Source organism: Camponotus floridanus, unplaced genomic scaffold, assembly GCF_003227725.1.
Source record: "Camponotus floridanus strain SB8 unplaced genomic scaffold, Cflo_v7.5 scaffold18, whole genome shotgun sequence".
Lineage (NCBI taxonomy): Eukaryota > Metazoa > Arthropoda > Insecta > Hymenoptera > Formicidae > Camponotus > Camponotus floridanus.
Window position 1 is genome coordinate 3,338,095 of NW_020229303.1, and position 20,798 is coordinate 3,358,892.

Sequence of the window (20,798 nt, forward strand, 5' to 3'; positions counted from 1 at the left end):
GTAAATGTACCCCTTCCCCCCCATTTGTATGTCAAGAGAGCAAAATCAGGTAAAAGTACATTTGAGTGTGTGTTTGTATTGTGCTTGCATCGTGTGCTCGATCAACGATTGTTCGCGATCAGTGATAGCACTTGAGTCGCGTCGAGGCGATCCCAAGGGATTCGGTACCTTGGGAGCTCGAGAACAAGAGTATCGCCTGGACTCTCGCGTGGTCCTGTCCTAATCATCGCTCGTTAATTGCGAATGCTCAAGTACGAACGACGCATCCCGATTTTAAGTACACGTTTACAAGAGCTTCAGCTTCTTCTCTTTGGCATAGTTTATAAATATACATCTCTCTCTTTCTCGTGTTCTTTTCCTTTTTCTTGTTTCGCATTCTTTCGCCATATTACAGTGTGGAATGTATGTAGCCGGTGTATGCACCTCGGTCAAAAGCCTCGTCGTCGTTATCTGGAGCTTGTCAAGTCAGTACATTGCCAATCCGACTCTTTCGACGCCTCGCGCGTATCGCGGATACATGTATCTTCTCGCTCGTACAGAGACGGATCGGCAAAGCGCTTAGCCCGCGATGCGGTCTCTCTTATCGTTACGAAAGTTACATTAATTTATCTTCTCTTTTCTTATTAACCGTATCCTAGGGAACTCTGACTGCTACTGGTTCTCAGCGAATTCCAGACTGCCCAGCAGTCAGACATACATAACAATTATCACAACTTAATATCGTATAATACTAATACAATATTATGTAAATATATTAATATTTAATCATAAATATTCTATATATATAATATATTATTAACAACTGACTTGTTTGCGTTTTATATCCCGCGATACACGTTTCGTATCGTATCGTAATACTGTGTTAGACTGGTAAAATACCATACGAAACGTAATATACATTACGACTTCCATTTCTCTTCGACACTATCAAGCTTGGAACGTAAATATAAATTAACGTCATAAGCTACGCTCGCGTATGCGCGTGTAACTTCCTTCAATACTGTTTAATATGCATGTATGTTTATGTGTGTGTATGTATGTGTGTGTGTGTATATGTGTGTGCGCGTTATTATATATGTTAAAATCTATTATAATTTTACTAAAAAAATATTGATTGATAAGCTACGCGTACAATACTATAATTATTAACATTTAAAAATGAGATCTAGTTTCTTTATTAATGTAAGAACAAACATTAAGAATCATTATTGAGTCGATAATGAATTTAATGCTGTATATATGTATGTGTGTGTGAGAGAGAGAATATGTGTATGTATGTCAAGTGCATTCGAAAACCTCATCTACCTGTCCCTTGTGCTCTTCTTTTACCAGTGTGTTTTCTTCTCGCCCGTTGTAAGTACTTATGTTTTATGTTCGTGCAGCGCAACCGCTGTCGGACGATTTCGAGGCCGATTTTATTTTATTACGTACGCTAATCGATCGAGTTCTTTCTATATATGGCTACGTGCTCTTCCCGTTACCCCTGCGTGTTCGAATCACTTTCACTTTAAATGTTTATTCACTCAGAAGATATCTTCATCCGGATCGCTCGAAGGTGCAGCCTGAAGCGCCAATTGCATACTGGATTCTGTATTACGCCGCTTCATTTTACCCTTAGTCTTCTTCAGCATCGTAGCCTAGGAAGGGACAGGATCAAGGGAGCGCACAATGGAGCAATCGATAAATGTCAGTCAAAATGTCGCTGACAAAATAGAAGTATAGAAATAGAAATAAAGGTAGAAATATACATATACATACATATATACATACATACATATATATATATATATATGTATATATGTATATATATATATATATATATATATATGTATGTATGTATAGAGAGAGAGAGAGAGAGAGAGAAAGAGAAAGAGAGAAAGAGATTGCGAAACTCAGGGTCAATAACTTATACGTATAGAAAAAAGGAGAAAAAAGAGAAGAAAAATTTTTACTCTCGCAAAACTAACTAACTACTATCCGATAGAATGCGTCTAAATCCACACATTACGACACAAGCTCGAGCTAGCTGCATTGGATCGAGGCATCGACAAGGTGTTACGGAGAATTGATCGGTTTTACATGCATCAACGAGGAGGGATCGAATTTTTCTTTTTTTTTTTGTATAGGTGGAATCGCTTTATAGAGATAGACGGCACGGTTTATCACACCGAGACTCCTCTCTCGCGCTGCTTACGCACGTCGAGGAATCTAGGTTGAGAGATGTCGCGTATCTTCGAAATACTCGATTAAACGTTCGAGCAGTTGTGAGCTGTAGTATGGTTGGATTACTCGTCCGTGCTCTTGCCCCCCTCCCCATTAGCAGGTAGAATCGACGGTTCGGTATTGCGACGCTTGATCTTACTTTTCTTCAACATGGTAGCCTGAAGTGAACAAAGGAACAAGGAGATATTAGTCGAGTGCGATTAGGGGAGGAAAGCATGCGCTGATAGGTATCAGCAATCAGGTTGCTTTTACAGAGAAAATACATAGAATATGTGAAACAAAAGATACTACAAACTAATACATACGGATGCTCCTGTTGAAAAAAATATACGTGCCACAAGAACGTATATACGCCCCCATTATTCTACTTAAATCCGAACAGAATAAAAGAAGCAATTGCATCATTCATTTATTAGATTTTAAGAATGGAAAGATTAGCGCGTGTATTAAAATATCAATATTGCATTGAATCAATCAAAAACGATTCTACGTTACGTTCTGTTCGTTATTTTTGTAGAATCATGAGTGGAACGGGGCAGTTTTATAAGATCTCACGTTAAAATACCTTGAGCGCAGACTTCAAGACTACAATGTCTCCGGGACTCTGAACCCACGGTTCGCCGTCTACTTGTACAGGTATATCCGAATTTAAGTGAATTTTTATATGTCCGCCCTACAAATTTAAACGAAACAATACGAAAAATAAATTAATATATCCTGTAAAAAAAATATAGAGAAAATTAAAATTTTTATATTATTAATTATGTTAACTCACCTGCGCTATTCTCATAGCCGTACGTAGACCCGACTGTATTTGTCCAAGATGCATAACGCCTGTGACTCCGACAACCTCTAACATACCATCCCAGTGATTTGGTGTATAAAATTGATCTTCTTTGGTATCTGGTCCCCACGGATTAGCACCAGAACCCCAACTAAATTGTAAGGCGAAAAAAAGTATCGTTTAAATGAAGGTAAAATATCTTTCTGAATTAAAAAAAAAAGATTTCGTAAATATTACCTTAAAATGTTCAGAATAATTATTCCCTCCACTTGCGGTAATTCGACCAATTTACCATCTACTTCTAACCGAATTTCTTTATGTAAATCTTTGCACGGCTTACGTCTAACCATCTTACGTAAACCCATAGTTACATATACACCTTTATTTCGTAATCTGCTTTTGAACTTATTAGGGTTTTCTTCTCTCGCGTTGTGAAAGTCAAGACATAAATCCGCATCGACGCCGATGCCAAAATAATTGTTCATTACATATATTTGCGTATTGTCTTCGCTTGTTGAACCAGCGCCTGTAACATAATACGATGCTACTTGCCGATAATGCGATATTTTTCTTCTCATTTCTTCTCATTTTAATGCGATATTTTTCTTCTCATTTCAAATTAGCTCATTTCCGACATGTTGAAAAAAAGAAGTCTTATTTCTCACCTGCAGCATTACAAACTACTTGAGTCTGTTCCTTCTCTTCCGGATGAAAAACTACCGTCCATCTATCCAATATTATTTCTTCCGCATCGATAACATCTCGCAATAAGTTTAACGGGTCCTCGTCGCCTGTGTATCCTGAACCCCAACATAATACACGCGCAAGATCGTTTCCTGTTCCCAAAGGTACAATAGCGCAAGCAGGAGAAGAACACTCACTATCCTGACCCACATTATCTAAACACTGTAATACCCAGCCTATTGTCCCATCACCACCGCAAACTAATATTTTGTAGTCTTTTATGTGGCGGAAAACGTAAAGCCTGCAACATGAGATACACATTTATTTTCAGCAATCTCTTTCGCGAAATTGTGTAATCAGAATTGATGTATAATTCGCATTCTTAACTTTAACATTACGATCCACTTACCCGGGGAGAGGTCCACCGTTATCGAGATCAAACACTTGATAGGGATTTAACAATTTACGAAAACTAGAAATTAACTGAAGTCCTTGACAGCCGCCAGATTTTACATTTACAAACACGAGCAGTGGTTGAACACCCGGTGGTACCATACTTGGCTCGATACTCGGTAAAAGCATTACTAGTAGAAAAAAACAAAATCAAATGGAGCAAATATTCTAATATATATTCTCATCTAATATATATATCTCATTAAAATTAATAAAAACAAAAAAATATTTTTAATGTGCATATATAAGCATGCAATTATATTATGCTATTCTTTATTTTAATTTGCGAATTGATACATATATGCACCCAGTTTGTCATCAAATATAAAAGCTACATAAAAATATGTATCATCAATACCTAGAAGACCTTTGTCTTCGTATTTTGACTCTCGCAACGCATATAATGCTCTGACCGCTTTATTCGAATCCTCGTATATAATGACCATCGAACCGTATTCGTAGTAAATTGGGCCAATTAATGAGAACCTATTTTCTAAAAAGGTCAAAAAGAGCCGCATGTAAGTTATTTTTAGTCTATATATCTATATTTTTATTCTATATATCTATATTCTTTTTTTTTTTCAAATCATACCAACCTTTTCCTAAAAATTCTATCAACATATTCTCATAGCTCCTTTCAGACAGATTTGGCGGCAAGTTGCCAACAAATAAAGCCAAATTCGGTCCATGGGGATCTTGCTTTAATTGTAGATAGAACCGCATTAGTTCCATTTGCCTAATAGAATCTTTTCCCAGCTTCTTAACAATATCCCAAGGTCTTTCGTCCCAGGACAAAACTCTTTCCGTCACTGATACAAATAAAATTTTTCTTATTATACCTCATGCAATAACATTTTTAAGACATAGAATCTTAAAGGAAATTCAAATAACTATTATAGACTTTGGATTTAAATAAAAAACGTACCGCCACGGTCTAAAAGAATTTCACTGCACCTATAGTCGTCGCAATTAAAATTTTCTAAACCAAATTTCTCGAGTGCTTCGCTTATTAAGTCTGCAACACTTGTTGCTTCGGTGACAGGTACTATACAGAATGACTCTGATACCTGCAATTTGCCCGGATAAACTCGTACTTCTCCACTGTCATTATTTCTGAAATCACAAATGTAATGTATTAATTATAATGTAATTGTATTAAAATTCTTTTTCGCTTTTCATATAGATGTAGTATTGATATACAACTATTAATATATAATGCATTACATTTTTACTTTATGTTTTTTTTAATTTAGATAAATAAACGTAGTGTAAACTTACTTAAATCGTAAGAACACAGCCGGACGTTTGCCTTCTTGGCGATTTAAATTTAAAACAGGCATTGGGTCATACAACTCAGTTTCCTCCGCGGCATACAGGTCGGTTAAGTAAAAGTTGCCTGAATTTTCCCGGAAAAAGAAAAAAATACATACATTGGTTCGATTAGTAAACTTGACAAGAAAAATTCGTATGTTTATTATATATATATTTTTTCCACATGAGTGCATACTAGGATCTTTCGTGATGTGAAATGCGCGCAATGCCAATGTGAGGACCTGCTCTGTCGTAGCCTGCCTAGGTACCGGAATTACCCGAAATATCCTTCGCCTCAAGGAGTTGTTGCCGTCGTATACCTTAATCATCTCTGTAATGTTAAAAAAAAAAACAGCAGATTCACGGAGATTAGAGGCGAAAAAAACCCCGAAACCGTTAATCGGAAGTTGTATTGAAATACCTTCGTCACCTCTTTCTTTGTCTTCTTTCTCTTTAGGAGAACGCGGATCACGGCCATGCGTTGCACTCTGTGTCGGTTCTCCATTATCACGATACCTCGCGTCACTACCAAATTCTTCTGATGTGCTCCGCGCTGCGAACACAAAAAAGATCACATATTTCGAATATTGGAAAATATATTTATAAACAATAAATTACAATATAATACCTAAATATGAAACATACAATTTAAATGTATAATACATCTTCTTCTGCGCTGTGTCTAAACTTTGATGCAAAAAATTTATTTCTTTATTACTCAGATAACATTAATGGTATCTCTCTTTGAGTTCTTTTTAATCTTTCTTTCGGAAAAGTTATAAAATATTTTATATAAAAACATCGAAAAAATATAGAATTTGTGAATTGTAATTTTTAATCTGATACATAAAACAATTCCAGCTTTAAATTATAATCAAACATTTACATACATTATTATTGTTTCTTATTATTAATTATATTGAAAATTGCCAGCTTTCGATATGTAGAGCGAAGAAAATAAATCACAAATTTGTTGTATGCTCGCACTTGAATTAGGCACTTTAAAAAGAGTGATAAATAAGAATTTTTTGAAAAAACAAATTTTTAAAACACAAAGAGCACAACATTGTATAATAACTCTGTGTGTATCATTCAAGAATAAATTACGCATCTCTCTTACCATCGAATATTTACTAGCTTTGTAGAACACACACATGATAGGAAGAATTAGTCAGTAGTATTCTTGAACTTCATTTCACTGCATAGTAGAGTGATAAGCATCATGGAATCTCATAGCATCCAGTGGGCTGAATGACAGTGCATGCACTGAAGCGAGACATACATACATGCTAAAACGTAAACAGTAACAAAATAACATCCATAAAAAAACGTTGGTGCATCATGATATTATGTAAATGCATGTCACGTAACAACCTATTTTATATATATATGGGATGTATCTATTATGCTTTTTAGAATTGTATCATTGTTTCCTACTTCTTAAGATTAAGTTCCCAGTAGTATCGTACTGCTCATTAACATCATATCAGTAGAATCGAAAAAATAATTTATGAAAGATGAAGAATAATTTTACTCTGCAAGGAATCGCCTATCGAGAAAAGTCAATTTTTACAAAATTATATATATGTTTACATCTTTATATATCTTTTATATCCTTATATTATTTATTTTTTTTTTAATGATATACATATAATTTAAAAACGAAACATATAATGATATATGCAAGAGATTAAAGAGATTTATATATTATATTACATTTATACTTTAACAACTCATATAGAATGTGTATATATTCCTATTATAATGTAGCATTAAAATGTCATTTGATATTAATATGTCGAAAGAAATATGATAGAAGCGCAAAGCTAAATATTTGCATTGCTGTTAGGCAAACTTAAAAAAATGTATAAATAAATACGATTGTGTCTCTTAATATAGCGCTTTCTCTCGCAAACGTTAAGTAAGTGATTACACGTAGAGATAGAGAGATAATAACAGCGAGAGTAACGACAGCACTACAGCATATATATTTTAATTTACTCTCCAGTCTTGTATAATGTAAGTACATCTTATAGAATTGAGTACATTCACACAGATGAATGTCTGAGGATGATAATATTCTAGATACCTCGAACATAAGGAGGGGAAGCATGACAATTTCCATGGCAGCTACGTGGCAAAACTAGCGAAAGGCGCCTCAAAGCTTCGGCTAGGCGGCCTGCAGCCCCATTTTGTTCACTCTCAGCGAAATCGAATTGCTCTCCGATGTTATCTTCACATAGAAGCAAAGGTAGACCGAATATTTTAACCGGTTACCATAATTTTTTAACTCTACTTTCTCTTTCTCCTCTTAGATACGTTCATTTCAAAACTATTCTATTTTGTTTTTTGCACTATCAAATTTACTTATAATTACGTTAGACGAATAAGCGTTTTTCGCTTTCTAACATGTCCGAGACTTATAATTAAAAAAAATGAAATGTCACTACTTTCAGCTTCTTTTGCATTTTACTCGTGAAGATATATATTATTCTGTAAATGCCAATATTTTCCTCATCAACAATAATATAATTATGAAGCTCTAGAAAATAAAGATGCTGTATCTATCAAAATATTTAACGCCTATTAAAAGCAACATTGAAATTAGCAATTAATAGGAGCAACCAGCCACAAAAGCCATATAATTTACGAATATATTATAAACAGAATACGCGTAATTAAATTAATAGATGTAGCTTCAGTGTTAAGAAGATTATGGTTCCAATACGATTAAATTTATTTACGCAGCTTAAGATTCACATAGAATATCATATAATCCTCTAAATCTATCCAACAGACAAGTGTACAACTCTTTAACTACCGTATAATGATAAGACGCGATAATAATAATATAATTTTTACAATAAATTCTCACGTGATATATTCGATGATACAAATGATTGAATATAGAATTGTGAATGTTGTAATGATTATAGATATAGCACAGTCACACACTTTATATAATTCAAAAGTTTATTACTAATTTCTCTGCATTTAGCACACTGTGCTTAGATTGAGTTTAAGGCATATCAACGATATGCAAAGATTGTTACAAACCATAGAAATACATTTTATGAGGACTTATTTTATTTTTATTTTATTCTATAAGAAATCAAAATTTTTTTATAGTTTTTATAAGAAAGGGGGCCATCGTATTTAGAAAAATATATAGAAAGCTGAGAGTGCAAGAAAAACTGCAAGTAGCAAATGTAAAAGTACATATACATATTTATACGTGAAATATTAAAAATATATTAAATCAATGATAAAATCTTTGACTAGTAATAATATTTTATGTAAATATACATATTGGTTTAAGATAAAACGAAACAATATGAAAATTTGAGGCGATAATCCTTTAGAATACAGATAGGGTTTTTCTCGTTTCACATATCGAAGAAAGTCAACGCGCGTTGCATGCTCTGAAAAGAAGGAAGAACAAATATATGTTTACAAAACTGACGGTATTTATACACGCGTATATGTGTGAGTGAGTGCTAAAATAAAACTCATGCAAAAAATTTGTTCCAAAAATTGGTTACCTTTACAAGAGTATACTTCTACGAATATATATGTATAAGAAATGTTTTGTTGTACATTCTTTTTAAACTTTAGTATATAGATCAATACAATATCTTTTGCTACCAATCATTGGTGCACATTTGCATACGTGTACAGATGCATAGTAAAAATAGATAAAATTTCATACATATATGACTTACACAAGTGTGAAAATAATTGTGTCAATAGGTAATACCGAAATGCAAGAATGAGATCGATTGAAAAAAGCGCTAATCGACGATGAAACTCACGGTGCAAGTGAAAAACGCGATAATTAACGCGTAAAATATTCAATATTAAACCGACACATTTTGCCATTATGTGTTATCTGAGTCTGATACATTGATATTATTCGTAGAAAGACATAAATCTTTCTCGTAATTCGAGAAAATAGTATATTTAATGTGACATATACACACAAAACTATATAATTATTCTATATATCTATAGATAAATGCGTGCATTGGTAATTATCAATGTGAATATGTATTTTCTTCTTTTTCTTTCGTATAAACTACAGATATCTAGTTTCATTTATACCAGTATTGATACTTTTATACGCGGCTATGTTATTAAATCTGTTTTATTAAAAGAGGTTTTATTTTAGCTTTTTATCTTTTTAAAATATCATTTTAATGTCTAAATTATATTTCCGGTGGGACCGATTAATAAAATATTAGAGTGCCTTGACGACACATTTTATGATAAAGCGCAATTTCTCATTCCATTATTCTAATTACCTGTTAACACGCACATCATAATTACACGACAGACACTTACGGCAAGAATACTCACGGGTTGCTACTTCTTTCCGACGCACTTGCACTCCAATGATCGCTTCCATTGGAACTTCGGTACGCGGAATACTAACTGCATGTGGCGGCAGGTAAATTGGTTCCAAGTTACCAAAGGTGCATTCTTGGGGAATATTCTTGTAACAATACGCGTGCGACTGAGAGACAAAATCAAAATTTATCATTAAATGTTTGTACTTTGACAGAAACTTTAGAGTCGTACTAATATGCTTTTGTCTTCATTCATACAAGAATGTAATTTACTTTTACATATTTCGTTTTAAAAACTAAATGTTGCATACTGCAATGTTTCTCACTCTATACTCTATACTAATTTCGTTAACGAAATGAAAGCAAAAAACAAACAATATATGAATAAAAATCCTTTTGTTTACCGTCATGCCGCACCACTCGCAACGAAACCCGGCAAGGCACTCGGCAGTAAAACAACTCTTTTTGCATACGGCACATTTAGAGCTGCTCGGAAGATTGCCTTCCCGCCAGTGATGAGTGTGTTTCACTGCTGACAGGTCCTTCCCAGGCAAGTACGTGGCATTCTCCTTGCAGTCTGCCACCGCGAAATCTTGGCATTCTATGTGCACGAAGTACTCGCATACTATCGACAAACAAGCGTATTTACAATTAGTGTATTACTTTTTTAGGATTTTCACATAAATTTATAATAAAGATAATATTTATTAAAGACATCAACGATTAATTAATAAAACGATTTAAAATTCCACAGCTAAGCACAAGTTTCAACTCACTTTCGCAGTGTATGGATGGATTATTATCATCCAAACGTTTCCGACAGACGTTGCAGAATTTTCTTTTATGGTGTACTTGTTCGGACCAACAGTGTGCAACCGGGTTCTATAACATAATAAAAAACATTCTATATCAATTTTACATAATTTAATTAATTATATTTACACAATTTTACGTTATTTTATTATGATAATATAAAATTAAATCAAAATATAAAAGAATCCTTGCAGTATCAAACAAATATCGTTTCTTCGTATCATGAATTTCATGATGATTTCTTCTTAACTTTAGAATTTACGCTAATTATTTTACTGCAATGTTTAATTATTTCGTGATATCCCTGGATGACAAGATTGCTTTTTTATTGCCACATAAATGAAACAAAATCGGTAAATATAGGATGTTATATTTTTATGCGTACAGGCGGTTAATCGTGCGTTGCAGTGGAGATTGATTATTATCCTACCTTAATCAGGCTTGCCGCGATGCTGGAGCAGGGAGAGACGACGGCCTTGAGACAGCGGTCGTGCACCACGAAGTTACACACTATAACAAAAAAAAGAAAATTCAAAAATACAGAAAATTAATTGTTATATTGAACAAGGGATTTACTGACTAAGCAGTAATGTGTACCATAATGTAAATCAATACAAGCCACTCATAATGTAATTTATAACAAGATCTCTTGACCTTTCACGTAAGTAAAAATGTCGAAAATAAAAAACGCAGTATTTCTTAGTAAAAATTTCAAAATTTTTACTTAATACTTTCACTGTTAATCGCGATTCACAAATGTACACGTGATAGTTTATCAAATTTCTACAGAGATCAAATAAAAAATAAAATCTTTCGAATAGCTACTGTTACATAAAAATCGGTTAGTAAAAAATTATAGATTTCTTTAATTCTTATGGTATTTTTTCAAATTTAATCTACGAATTCTTTTGAAAAAAATGATATATTGTTTTTCTTTTTTTTTTTCATTTTTTTTTAAAAAATATTTGGTGGATACTCAATATTTAAAAACTCAATATTTATAAATTTAGAGTTAAATTAATATTAATGAGTATCTCAGAATTGACCAGAGTAATTGCGATACAATTGAAACACCATCATTTAACATATCATTATTCGTTAAAAGGACGCAGGGTGACGCGACAAGTATCATATTCTTCATAAGAGCGATAATGATCGAGCTCTATCGCGCTCTTGCGACGCTAATCAGGCAAGATGTGGGAAATTTGTCGCATCGACGCGCAGGTGCGGCCCGAAATAGTACTGTGCATCCGCTTCGTTAAGAAGGCGCCATCAGCCACCATCGACGATCGACCACGAATGCCGGGGTTAACTTTAACTCTTCGAGTGGGTAGTTTCAATCGAAAAGAAATATTCCTTGTCGTAGAAGAAAAAAAGGGAAATTTGTTTATCCATATCCATTTAAATTTTGCTTCCAGCGCCAGGTTTTCCTCAATCATAAAAAACTACCTTAAAAAAAGATACGAAGTATTAGTTTAAAGAGAAATGTATCTCTCTAATGAATGTAGAAAGCATTTATGGTGCTAACATTTTGATTAAATCCAAGTGGATTTGTGTAAACATACATGAAATGATCGACACCAATCAGGTGTTTATCATATCTAATATAAAGAACACGATATTATTTTTCATCGAACACGAGATTACCTTTTAATATATGTACTTCTACATATTCAACCGCGAATTTTATCATGGTTTTCCTTAGCTTTCTTTTCTTTTTCGAAACAATATATATTATCTTATTCTAAATGCGAAAAATCATAGATAAGAGAAATATACTTCTTGTGAATCAATGTTGTCGATTCTGTTTACATCTGTTTGAAAATCGCTCAAGCTAAAGATAAGCATGCTTTAAATCGCATTTGAAATCTCGGAAAAAAGGAAAAATATTGTATCAATCTTTCGGCAATCATATACATATATCTTAAACACACGTATGTCGGTTTTTATTTTCCAGCGATTATTTTTCGGATTCTTTTACATTTATATATATTTATAGATTAGTTTTGACTACCAATTTGTAACAATTTTAGTTGCAGTAACAAATCAATCAATTACTTTAAAACTGCGTATGTACGTGATATAATTAAATTTTCAAACTACGAAAAATATCACAATAATTTCGTAATCTCATCTATTATAATAATCATCTACAATCTTACGTGCTCTTGTCTTCATCAGTTTTTCTATATGCATGAAAGAAACATAAAAATTTAAATATACATTGATCTGTATTATAAAATATTTTCTCCATCGATATACTTTATGCACGATAAATACAATCTAAAAGAATACGATGAAATTATAACACACACAATATTTTAAACTCTCATTTCTAAAATCAATCATATATACATATAATGCCTTATCTCTAATGATATTTCGGAGCTTTTTAATAATAATGGAAGCATTTGAGTTGTAATTTTGCAAAAAATTTTTGTTATTTTACGGAAATTATTTCTAAAAATACAAAACAAAGAGAATACATTGACGTTGTATAGAAAAATAGTAACGAAAAAATCTATTTTGTAGAATCTATTTTTATGGATATGTATTATTTAGTACATGTATATTTTTATATATTTTTATATATATTACCCAAAAGAATATCAAACAATTAAACTGTTAAAAAAATATGTAAGAAAATACGAAAAATATTAATAATCAATATTGATTATAATCAATTTCTGAAATGTGCAATGTTTTCTACGTACAAATCATTTAATTCGTGCTACAGTGTAACTTATAATAGATTTTAATATTTGATAGAAACGTTATTTATATATATATATTATATTTATATATAATAAATTAAGAAAAATATAATATATCAAAAAAATTTGATACATATCGTTTTCTGGATATATAATTAAACTTATTTTTTTATTTTTTATATAAGTTATATCTATCAATATTTCTGTTATATGAGACTTTAAAATTTGATATCACATTACTGCGACATACGATTAACATTATTGTTTGTTAAATTAATGTATTGCTTCATATTTCTCTATTTATAATAAAAATACAATTATATAATATAATAAAAATACAAAATTTAAGCAAAATTTAACAAAAAAAATACTGATAAAAATAAATTAAATAAATAAATCGTTACTATTTGATCGATATGATAATGCTAAATTCAATACACACCTATTCTTATGTCGTGTATATGATGGTTGATGCCATTATTTAAAAAGATGTTTATTTTTCTGACATTTGTACAAAAAAAGCGTCTCTCACAAATGTATTAATCATTTTTTAGGTGAAAAATGTGTTTCTCATCATAATATTAAAAGTTTTACTACCCACAGATATAATAATAAAGTATTAATTAATGTATAACATATTTAAAAAATTATTATTTTTGTATGTGATGTTATATGTAATTATTGTGTATGAAATTACAGAAGATTTAGGAAAGATTTAATTACAATCTGCAAGTTACATTTTTCACGTTTACCTTACCAAGTTTATTATCATTGTTGCATATCATTTTAAAGAGAGATGTTCACGCAAACCGAAGATTATATTATCATGCATAATTTTTTTCTTGAATTAATATAAGAAATTATTTTTTTCACATTATATTTCGAAAATTGTAATTATATTTCTAAAATTGCATAGTTCAGATTTTTTTGACATTCATCATTCTTATATAACGTGAATCGGAATGTCATATATATTTATAATAAATAGATGTCAACTTAGATCTTTATCTCTTTTTGCATGTAAAATATACTGGTAATCATTTCCTAAATTAAATGAATGAGACAATGTTGTTGATCAGTTAGGAAATTATTGCAAATTAGTTTACAAAATTAGTTAGGAAATTATTGCAAATTTAACTTACAAAAATAAAATGTTAAAAAATTGCTATGAATTTTGTTAATACAAGACATCTAGAAGCATTCCAATTATCATTAACACTAATTATCATACACCAATTATCATTAACACTAATTATCATACAAACACAGATATAAATCGTGAAATATTTAATATGTTTAATATGTTTTACTAAAAAAATATCCAAATATTCATTATATAACATTCATAATATAATTCATAATATAATATAATTCAAATATCATATTAAGATTGTTCAATAGTGATGCGACGAAATATCTGATACATTGGACTTATACATTAAAACAAGATACAATTAATGATTCAAGAAGCATGAAATCTTGAACGTGAAATTAAAAAAATAAGCATGAGGATTAAATTGTGTTTCAAGTAAGTTTATAAAGAGAATCATTAGAATCCAATCCTTGTAGATTGGATTTATATATATAAACTTACAAAATACTAAGTATAATTTGCAGACATAAAAACAACAACTTTATTTAAAGCAACCGACAGTAAAGCGATCAATACATTGTAGCAAGGTTTTTATATATATAACAATGGCTTTAGAGATATAACACTTTATCTTCCACTACTGTGAAATTAGAATTATATTACTAAAATTTTTATGTGATGGATAGAGACCACTGGTTCCTCTCAAAGATTTCAGAGAACTTTTGATACATGTTAAAAAGGATTCTTATCGATTGAATCGAAATAATAATAGTCTGAATGTCTAAATATGAGATTTAAATATGTAAGGAGTCAATTTTATACGACAAAATTATAAATTTTTCCTCAGTAATAATAAATTTCTCGTTAATGTAATAGATTTTTTTAGAAGTATATTTTTTGTTAACTTGTAGCAATATTTTTAACAAATTCTAATCAAATTCTAATAAAATTCTAATAAAATTCTAATAAAATTCTATCAAAAAAATATCGATTCAAATCGATTCCGATTATGAAATGAAAAAGTGATCAATTTTAACAAAAATGTAAAGTTGATATTTAACGTCCTTTCGTCTATTCTTATTTTTTATATTTAATTATCAAAAATTTTTCTTGAGAGAAATTAATTATTTATCGTTTGCTATGATTTCGTTCGCGTAAATTAAAATTAAAAAAAAAAACCATGATATTTTATACAAAACATTTATAATTGACTTTCGAACAAAATAAAATGGCCAAATAATCCAAGTAAAAAATAGCCAACACTTTTTACATAAAGCAACGATAGCTTTAGCGATTACTTTGTACAACTTTTTACAAACTGCGACTAAGCACAGCGCGGTTAAAAATTTTTTTTATCCCTATAACGTCTCCCACTTTTTTCGCGACTATAAAGGCCATCAGTTTCTAATGAATATTTTTACTCTCATTACGCTTTCTTTTTCTTCCTTTTTTTAGACGCTAAATATATCCATAACGCGCACACTTATATTTACAGGCATACCGTCCCTGTAATTAAATTCATCTTTCAGGAGAGAGAGAGAGAGAGAGACGACAAAATTATCTAAACTCTGCCACATTTTTCCCCCTTTCCCCCCTTCCCGCCTCCTATCTATCCTTCCCTCTCCCCTCTCCGAATGACGCTCGATACATCTAAGGCAGCTCTCTTCATCGAACATTCCGAAAGAGCGCGACAGCTCGGACACAAGGCTCGTTTCTGCTCGCGTTACAACGAAGGTTCTTTACGCCTCTTTACCCGTCAGCGAGCTCTCACCCCCACCTCGGGGGGGCAACCCTCCTCGCCGTCGGTGCCACCGAGCGTTCGCGCTCTCCCCTGTCCCCTCCCGCCCCCTCGGAACACCACCCAACTCCAGCAACCTTATCCGTGGTCTTTCAGCCATCCTACCCCACCCCTCGCGATCAATGCTCGTGAAAGGTGGGCGCGCGTTCGCGCTCGCGCCCTCTGCGATCTGCGTACGCCGTCGTTTCCCACCCCCTTGTCCCCCCCGTCCCTTTCCGAGGCTCCCCTTTCTGCTTTCCTCGACACAAATCCCTCTATCTCTTTATCTCTTTCTCCTTCCAATCCCTATCCATCCGTCTCCTCTCCGTTGCACTCTCCGGTCGCGCGGCTGACGCGTGTTCGCGAGAGGCGCTAAAACGCCCGGAGACCCGCCGAGGCACCGTCGGGGGTGCGCGGCACCCTGACCCGATTGAATAAAACCGCCCGCCGCGCCGCGTCTGTCATTCACACTCGGAATCGCTATTCAGATACTCGGCGGAGTAGCGCGGGATCTCCAGATTTCCCGGTATCTTTCCGCGGTATCTTAACCGAGCGGCGAACTTGCTTATCGATCGACTTCGCGGTTCTTTTTTTTTTTAAAGCGCTCGCTTTTAAAATTTTGAACGTCCACCGAGGACCCGTCATCGTCGATGTTTCCTGTCTTTCGTCCTTCTTTCGTGCGCGCCTGGTTATACGATTAAAGGGACGAAGCTCGAGGAACCCGTATCGCGCGTTAAAGAGACGGGCTCGCGCAAGTATTTCCGAAGCATGTTGGTCCCTCGCGGAGCTGTGCGCATCCTCCGGCGTGGACGAGACAGAGATGCGTACTCTCCGCGCGTGCGGATGTACTCTACAAGAGCTATCTCTCGTCTCGAATCTACCCTCTTTTCCTTCTTCCACTTTTGTCCGTCTTGGACTCTACTTATTTTCACGTATACATTGCAAATTCTAGTCATCGTTCCAATCATCTCTCGTGCTTAATTCCGAGAGATCTATCCCGGAACGCATAATAAACGCTTCTCTGTGCTCCCTCTCCCCCTCAGCCTACGCTATCTATCTCTCTCTCTCTCTCTCTCTCTCCTCGTCGACGCTTCTGGCTCCAACTTTGACGGGAGAATCACGCGACGCGATCTTACCTTCGCAGATGTACCCCTGCTGAATGAGGCCCCAGAGCATGTCCGTGCAGCTATGGCAGTACGTCGGTTTGTGAAACGTTTTCTTACTGAAGCTGTGCCCATGGCTGGCTGGAGTCTCGGCCGAGACCGACGCCATATTCCCCGTTCCACCGCGGAACCGTTCACGCCAGATTTTCACCGTGAAGCTACGCAGGGCGCGCCGCGCGACGATGACAACAACATAATTACACGCCCGACACTACGTGATCTCGGAACCGTACATAATTGCGCTGTTGCAGCTGCGATGATGGTGGCGATGATGATGATGGCGGTGGTGGTGGCGGTGGTGGTGGTAGTAGTAATAGCGGTGGTAGTAGTAATCGTAGTAGTAATCCTCGTCGTCGTCGTAGCTGGCCGCAGCACACGCTGGTCGCGGGCCCACCACACGTCGCACCGTCGTACCGTCGTCGTCGTCCCGTCGTAATCGTCGTAACGCGGCGCCTCGTCGTCGTGCTAACGTCGTCGTGCCTAACGCGCATTATTCCACGAGCTGCGCCTCGGGACGAGCCACGGGACGCCGGCAGCCACGATCGCGCGCGCCAGATGCGTCGTCGCCGTCGTGAATCGTCGCCGCCGAACCACCGCCGATCACTGTCGCTGGTATCTCGCGGCCGCCGCCGAGCATCACCGTCGTCGTCGTCGTCGTCGTCGTCGTTGTTGTTGTCGTTCCTGTTCCTGTTGTTCTCGTTGCCCCTGCTCCCGCCGCTGACGTTGTAGCTGGTGTCGGTGCTCCTGCCGCCGCTGCCGATGTTCTAGCTCGCCTCGCTTACGGTACGACGCCGATGTCGCGTTCGCGCATCCGATGAGCCGCCGCCGCCGCTGCTGCTGATACGAGCGAACGCCGCCGAGTGGCCGCACTGACATCAGCCCCTTTTCGTCACCGCCACCGGCCAGTGGCGGATGCGCTGTCCTAGCGGCCTAAGTGGGGCGTCATATGGGGGCCGAATGATCCGAGCCGCCCTCTTCCGAGCGCAAAGAAGCTGTCAAGGGCGTGCTCTCCTCTCTCTCTCTCTTTCTTTCTCTTTTGTCGATTATCCTCTCACGTATAAACATCAATTGCGCGACGCTTCGTTAATCGAGGAAAGCAGGCCGTTTTCATGTTAACGATTTTTTTTCCCTCCGAATATATATCTCGTCGCGATCGAGCGTTCGCTCCCCGAGGACGCGCGCCCAGGGGAATTTTCGCCGAGGAAAATTTTCACGGGGACGGAAGAGCCTCGTTCTCCAGCACTGACGGTGACGATGGCGACGAAAACGGCGCGCGTGTTTCCTCGTCGCTTTTCGCTCGACGCTCCAACTCCAACGCGTCTCCTCGTTACGTCTCTAATTTTCAGTATCTATTTTCGACTTATCTCCCTCTCTCTCTCTCTCACTCGAGCCAAAGTCCAAATGTCCGCGACGTCGCTTCGCCCGATGACGTCGCTCGCACGCGGATCCGACTTTCGTCCTTTCGACGGACGAGGCTAAAAGGGCCCTCGACGACGCTCGCGCGTCGGTCGCGAACGATCTCCCCGATACCGATGTATGATCCCCGGTGACGCCGCCGATTATCGTTATCGTTTCGCACATTCGCGCGCCATCGCACGTCGTACGTGTATCGCGATCGTCGTTAACTCCGTTAATCGAACGTGAATTAACGCACGCGACCGGGACGATGCCCGACGTCGACGACAGTACGACGACGGCGATGGCGTCGACGTCAGTGAGAGGAGCCGACGCGACGTCGACGTCGCTTTCCGCCTCGACGCGCCGACGCGCGATCCCCGTCCCCGTCCTCTTCCTCTTCCTCGCGCTTCCTCCTCGCTCGAGGATGCCGCCACTCGGTGGACTCCGCCGCCAACTCGATGTACGTGGATGTATGTATACGGATCTTTTTTAAAATCCTCCTACAGCGCGCGGTGCTGCGATCCAAAACCGATATATTCGCAATGACAGCATAATCAAAGGATAAATAATCAGATTCTTCTTCTCCTCCTTCCAAAGTTTGGGAAGCTACTCTCTCTTCGGTCCATCTCCTGTGTCACATGGCATTGTAATTTTATTTATACAAATTTATTTATTATTATTATTTATTATTTATTTATTAGCGCCTACTTAATCTTGTAAAAAATTCCTCGTTTAAACATTTTACTTTTGTTCAAAATCCTAAAGTTAACTTAAAGATTTTTTGCTGCAGCTTTTTAAAATAATTTTTTGTATCGTATACGTTTTTCAATGTTTTTTCACTTATACAAAGAGCTGAAATTTGAAGATTAAATTTGCAAACATATCGTAAAAAAAAAACTGAATACAGTTGAGGTAAACATTTTTCATCACTAAAAATACAACAAATATTGCGCATTTCAGATTTTGTTAAAACATTGAATATATAATACAATACACAAAGATATATATTTATAATATATTTCAAACATACGTAATTCATTAGACTTGTCGACTGCTTACAAGAATAAAATTATCAAAGAGCGAATTTCAAAAAGGATTCCCAAGTTGTAATAAAATTCCGAGAATTTAATTTTTTTCAAGTACAAAAGAAATCTCTGAGAATTATCCTAGATTTTCCTGGAAGTAGACTCTCTACTTATACATTCTCCACAAATTATATACTTTCTACCACAAATTCTAGTTTATATTATCTTTTTTTCTTATACATCTCGCGATGCATTTGATTAGGCGGACCGCGCTCGAGGGGATGCTGGATAAATAATAATAATAATAATCTCTTAATTATCTCTTATAAATATCTTGCTTCGCGATGTCGAATTAATTTACCGATTTACAGAGTGTCTGTCCTTTAAAAAAAAGCGGATAATCCTTCAGAGTTTGAGACGATACCCTCTATCAATCCCGGCCTCGTCGCTTCCGATCTTTCTTAGCGCGCGGATAAATCACAAATAAAAAAGACGGCGTGTGGATACAGAAAGCGAGGCGCGTTCCATTTAATCGTCGTCGTCCTCTCGATAATGGATGCTGCCTATTATCGTCGCGACGCCCGTCGTCACATTGTATGTACCATACATCGGCGCGCATTCGTGATACACGTCCGGGATATGCGATTGCATGTACGGTGTTACAATGCGAATCGGGGGAGTTGCGGCGGACGGGATTTTTCAATAACGGAAACACACACGCGAGGGAGAAGGAAGATGAGGAGGAGGAGGAAGAAGAGAGAGAGAGAGAGAGGGAAGGAGAGAGAGTGGCACGCATTTTCACATCCCTGTCACGTCCGTTGTATTCATTAAACCGTCTGCCGCACATGGCTACATTGATGGACATTATGAAGTTATATCTCGCCGCGCGCGGTTCTATTGTGCGATCGAACGTGAATGAAACGGGGTTTAAATTTCAATAACTGTGCGCGAGCGCGCGCGGGAGGGAGAGGCGCGCTAAATATGTGCATCTCCAACTGTATTCGTTATTATAAA

At 35.9% G+C, this 20,798-nt stretch overlaps 2 protein-coding genes across 8 annotated transcripts in view; one reads left to right on the top strand and one right to left on the bottom strand.

Moving 5' to 3' along the window:
• Nucleotides 1-20,798, top strand: part of LOC105250960 (centromere protein I) — a 156,209-nt gene that overhangs the window by 119,173 nt on the left and 16,238 nt on the right. The window lies entirely within an intron of this gene.
• On the bottom strand, nucleotides 1,160-19,083 carry LOC105250926 (diacylglycerol kinase theta). 7 transcript variants are annotated; one of them, XM_025407529.1, is made up of 18 exons: nucleotides 17,335-19,083; nucleotides 11,045-11,124; nucleotides 10,578-10,683; nucleotides 10,206-10,426; nucleotides 9,797-9,968; nucleotides 7,545-7,688; nucleotides 5,886-6,008; nucleotides 5,652-5,786; nucleotides 5,423-5,540; nucleotides 5,070-5,257; nucleotides 4,741-4,953; nucleotides 4,503-4,637; nucleotides 4,101-4,275; nucleotides 3,673-3,992; nucleotides 3,245-3,533; nucleotides 2,999-3,158; nucleotides 2,789-2,896; nucleotides 1,160-1,637 (listed from the first exon to the last, which is right to left on the bottom strand). In XM_025407529.1, the coding sequence occupies exons 1-18, from the start codon at nucleotides 17,468-17,470 to the stop codon at nucleotides 1,524-1,526; spliced, it is 2,937 nt and encodes a 978-aa protein (XP_025263314.1). In that variant the 5' UTR covers nucleotides 17,471-19,083; the 3' UTR covers nucleotides 1,160-1,523. The 7 variants fall into 7 exon arrangements, with proteins under 7 accessions (XP_025263314.1, XP_019882962.1, XP_025263313.1 ...); XM_020027403.2 differs by having other exon boundaries at nucleotides 5,877-6,008; nucleotides 9,812-9,968; nucleotides 17,335-19,082; XM_025407528.1 differs by having other exon boundaries at nucleotides 5,877-6,008; nucleotides 17,335-19,082.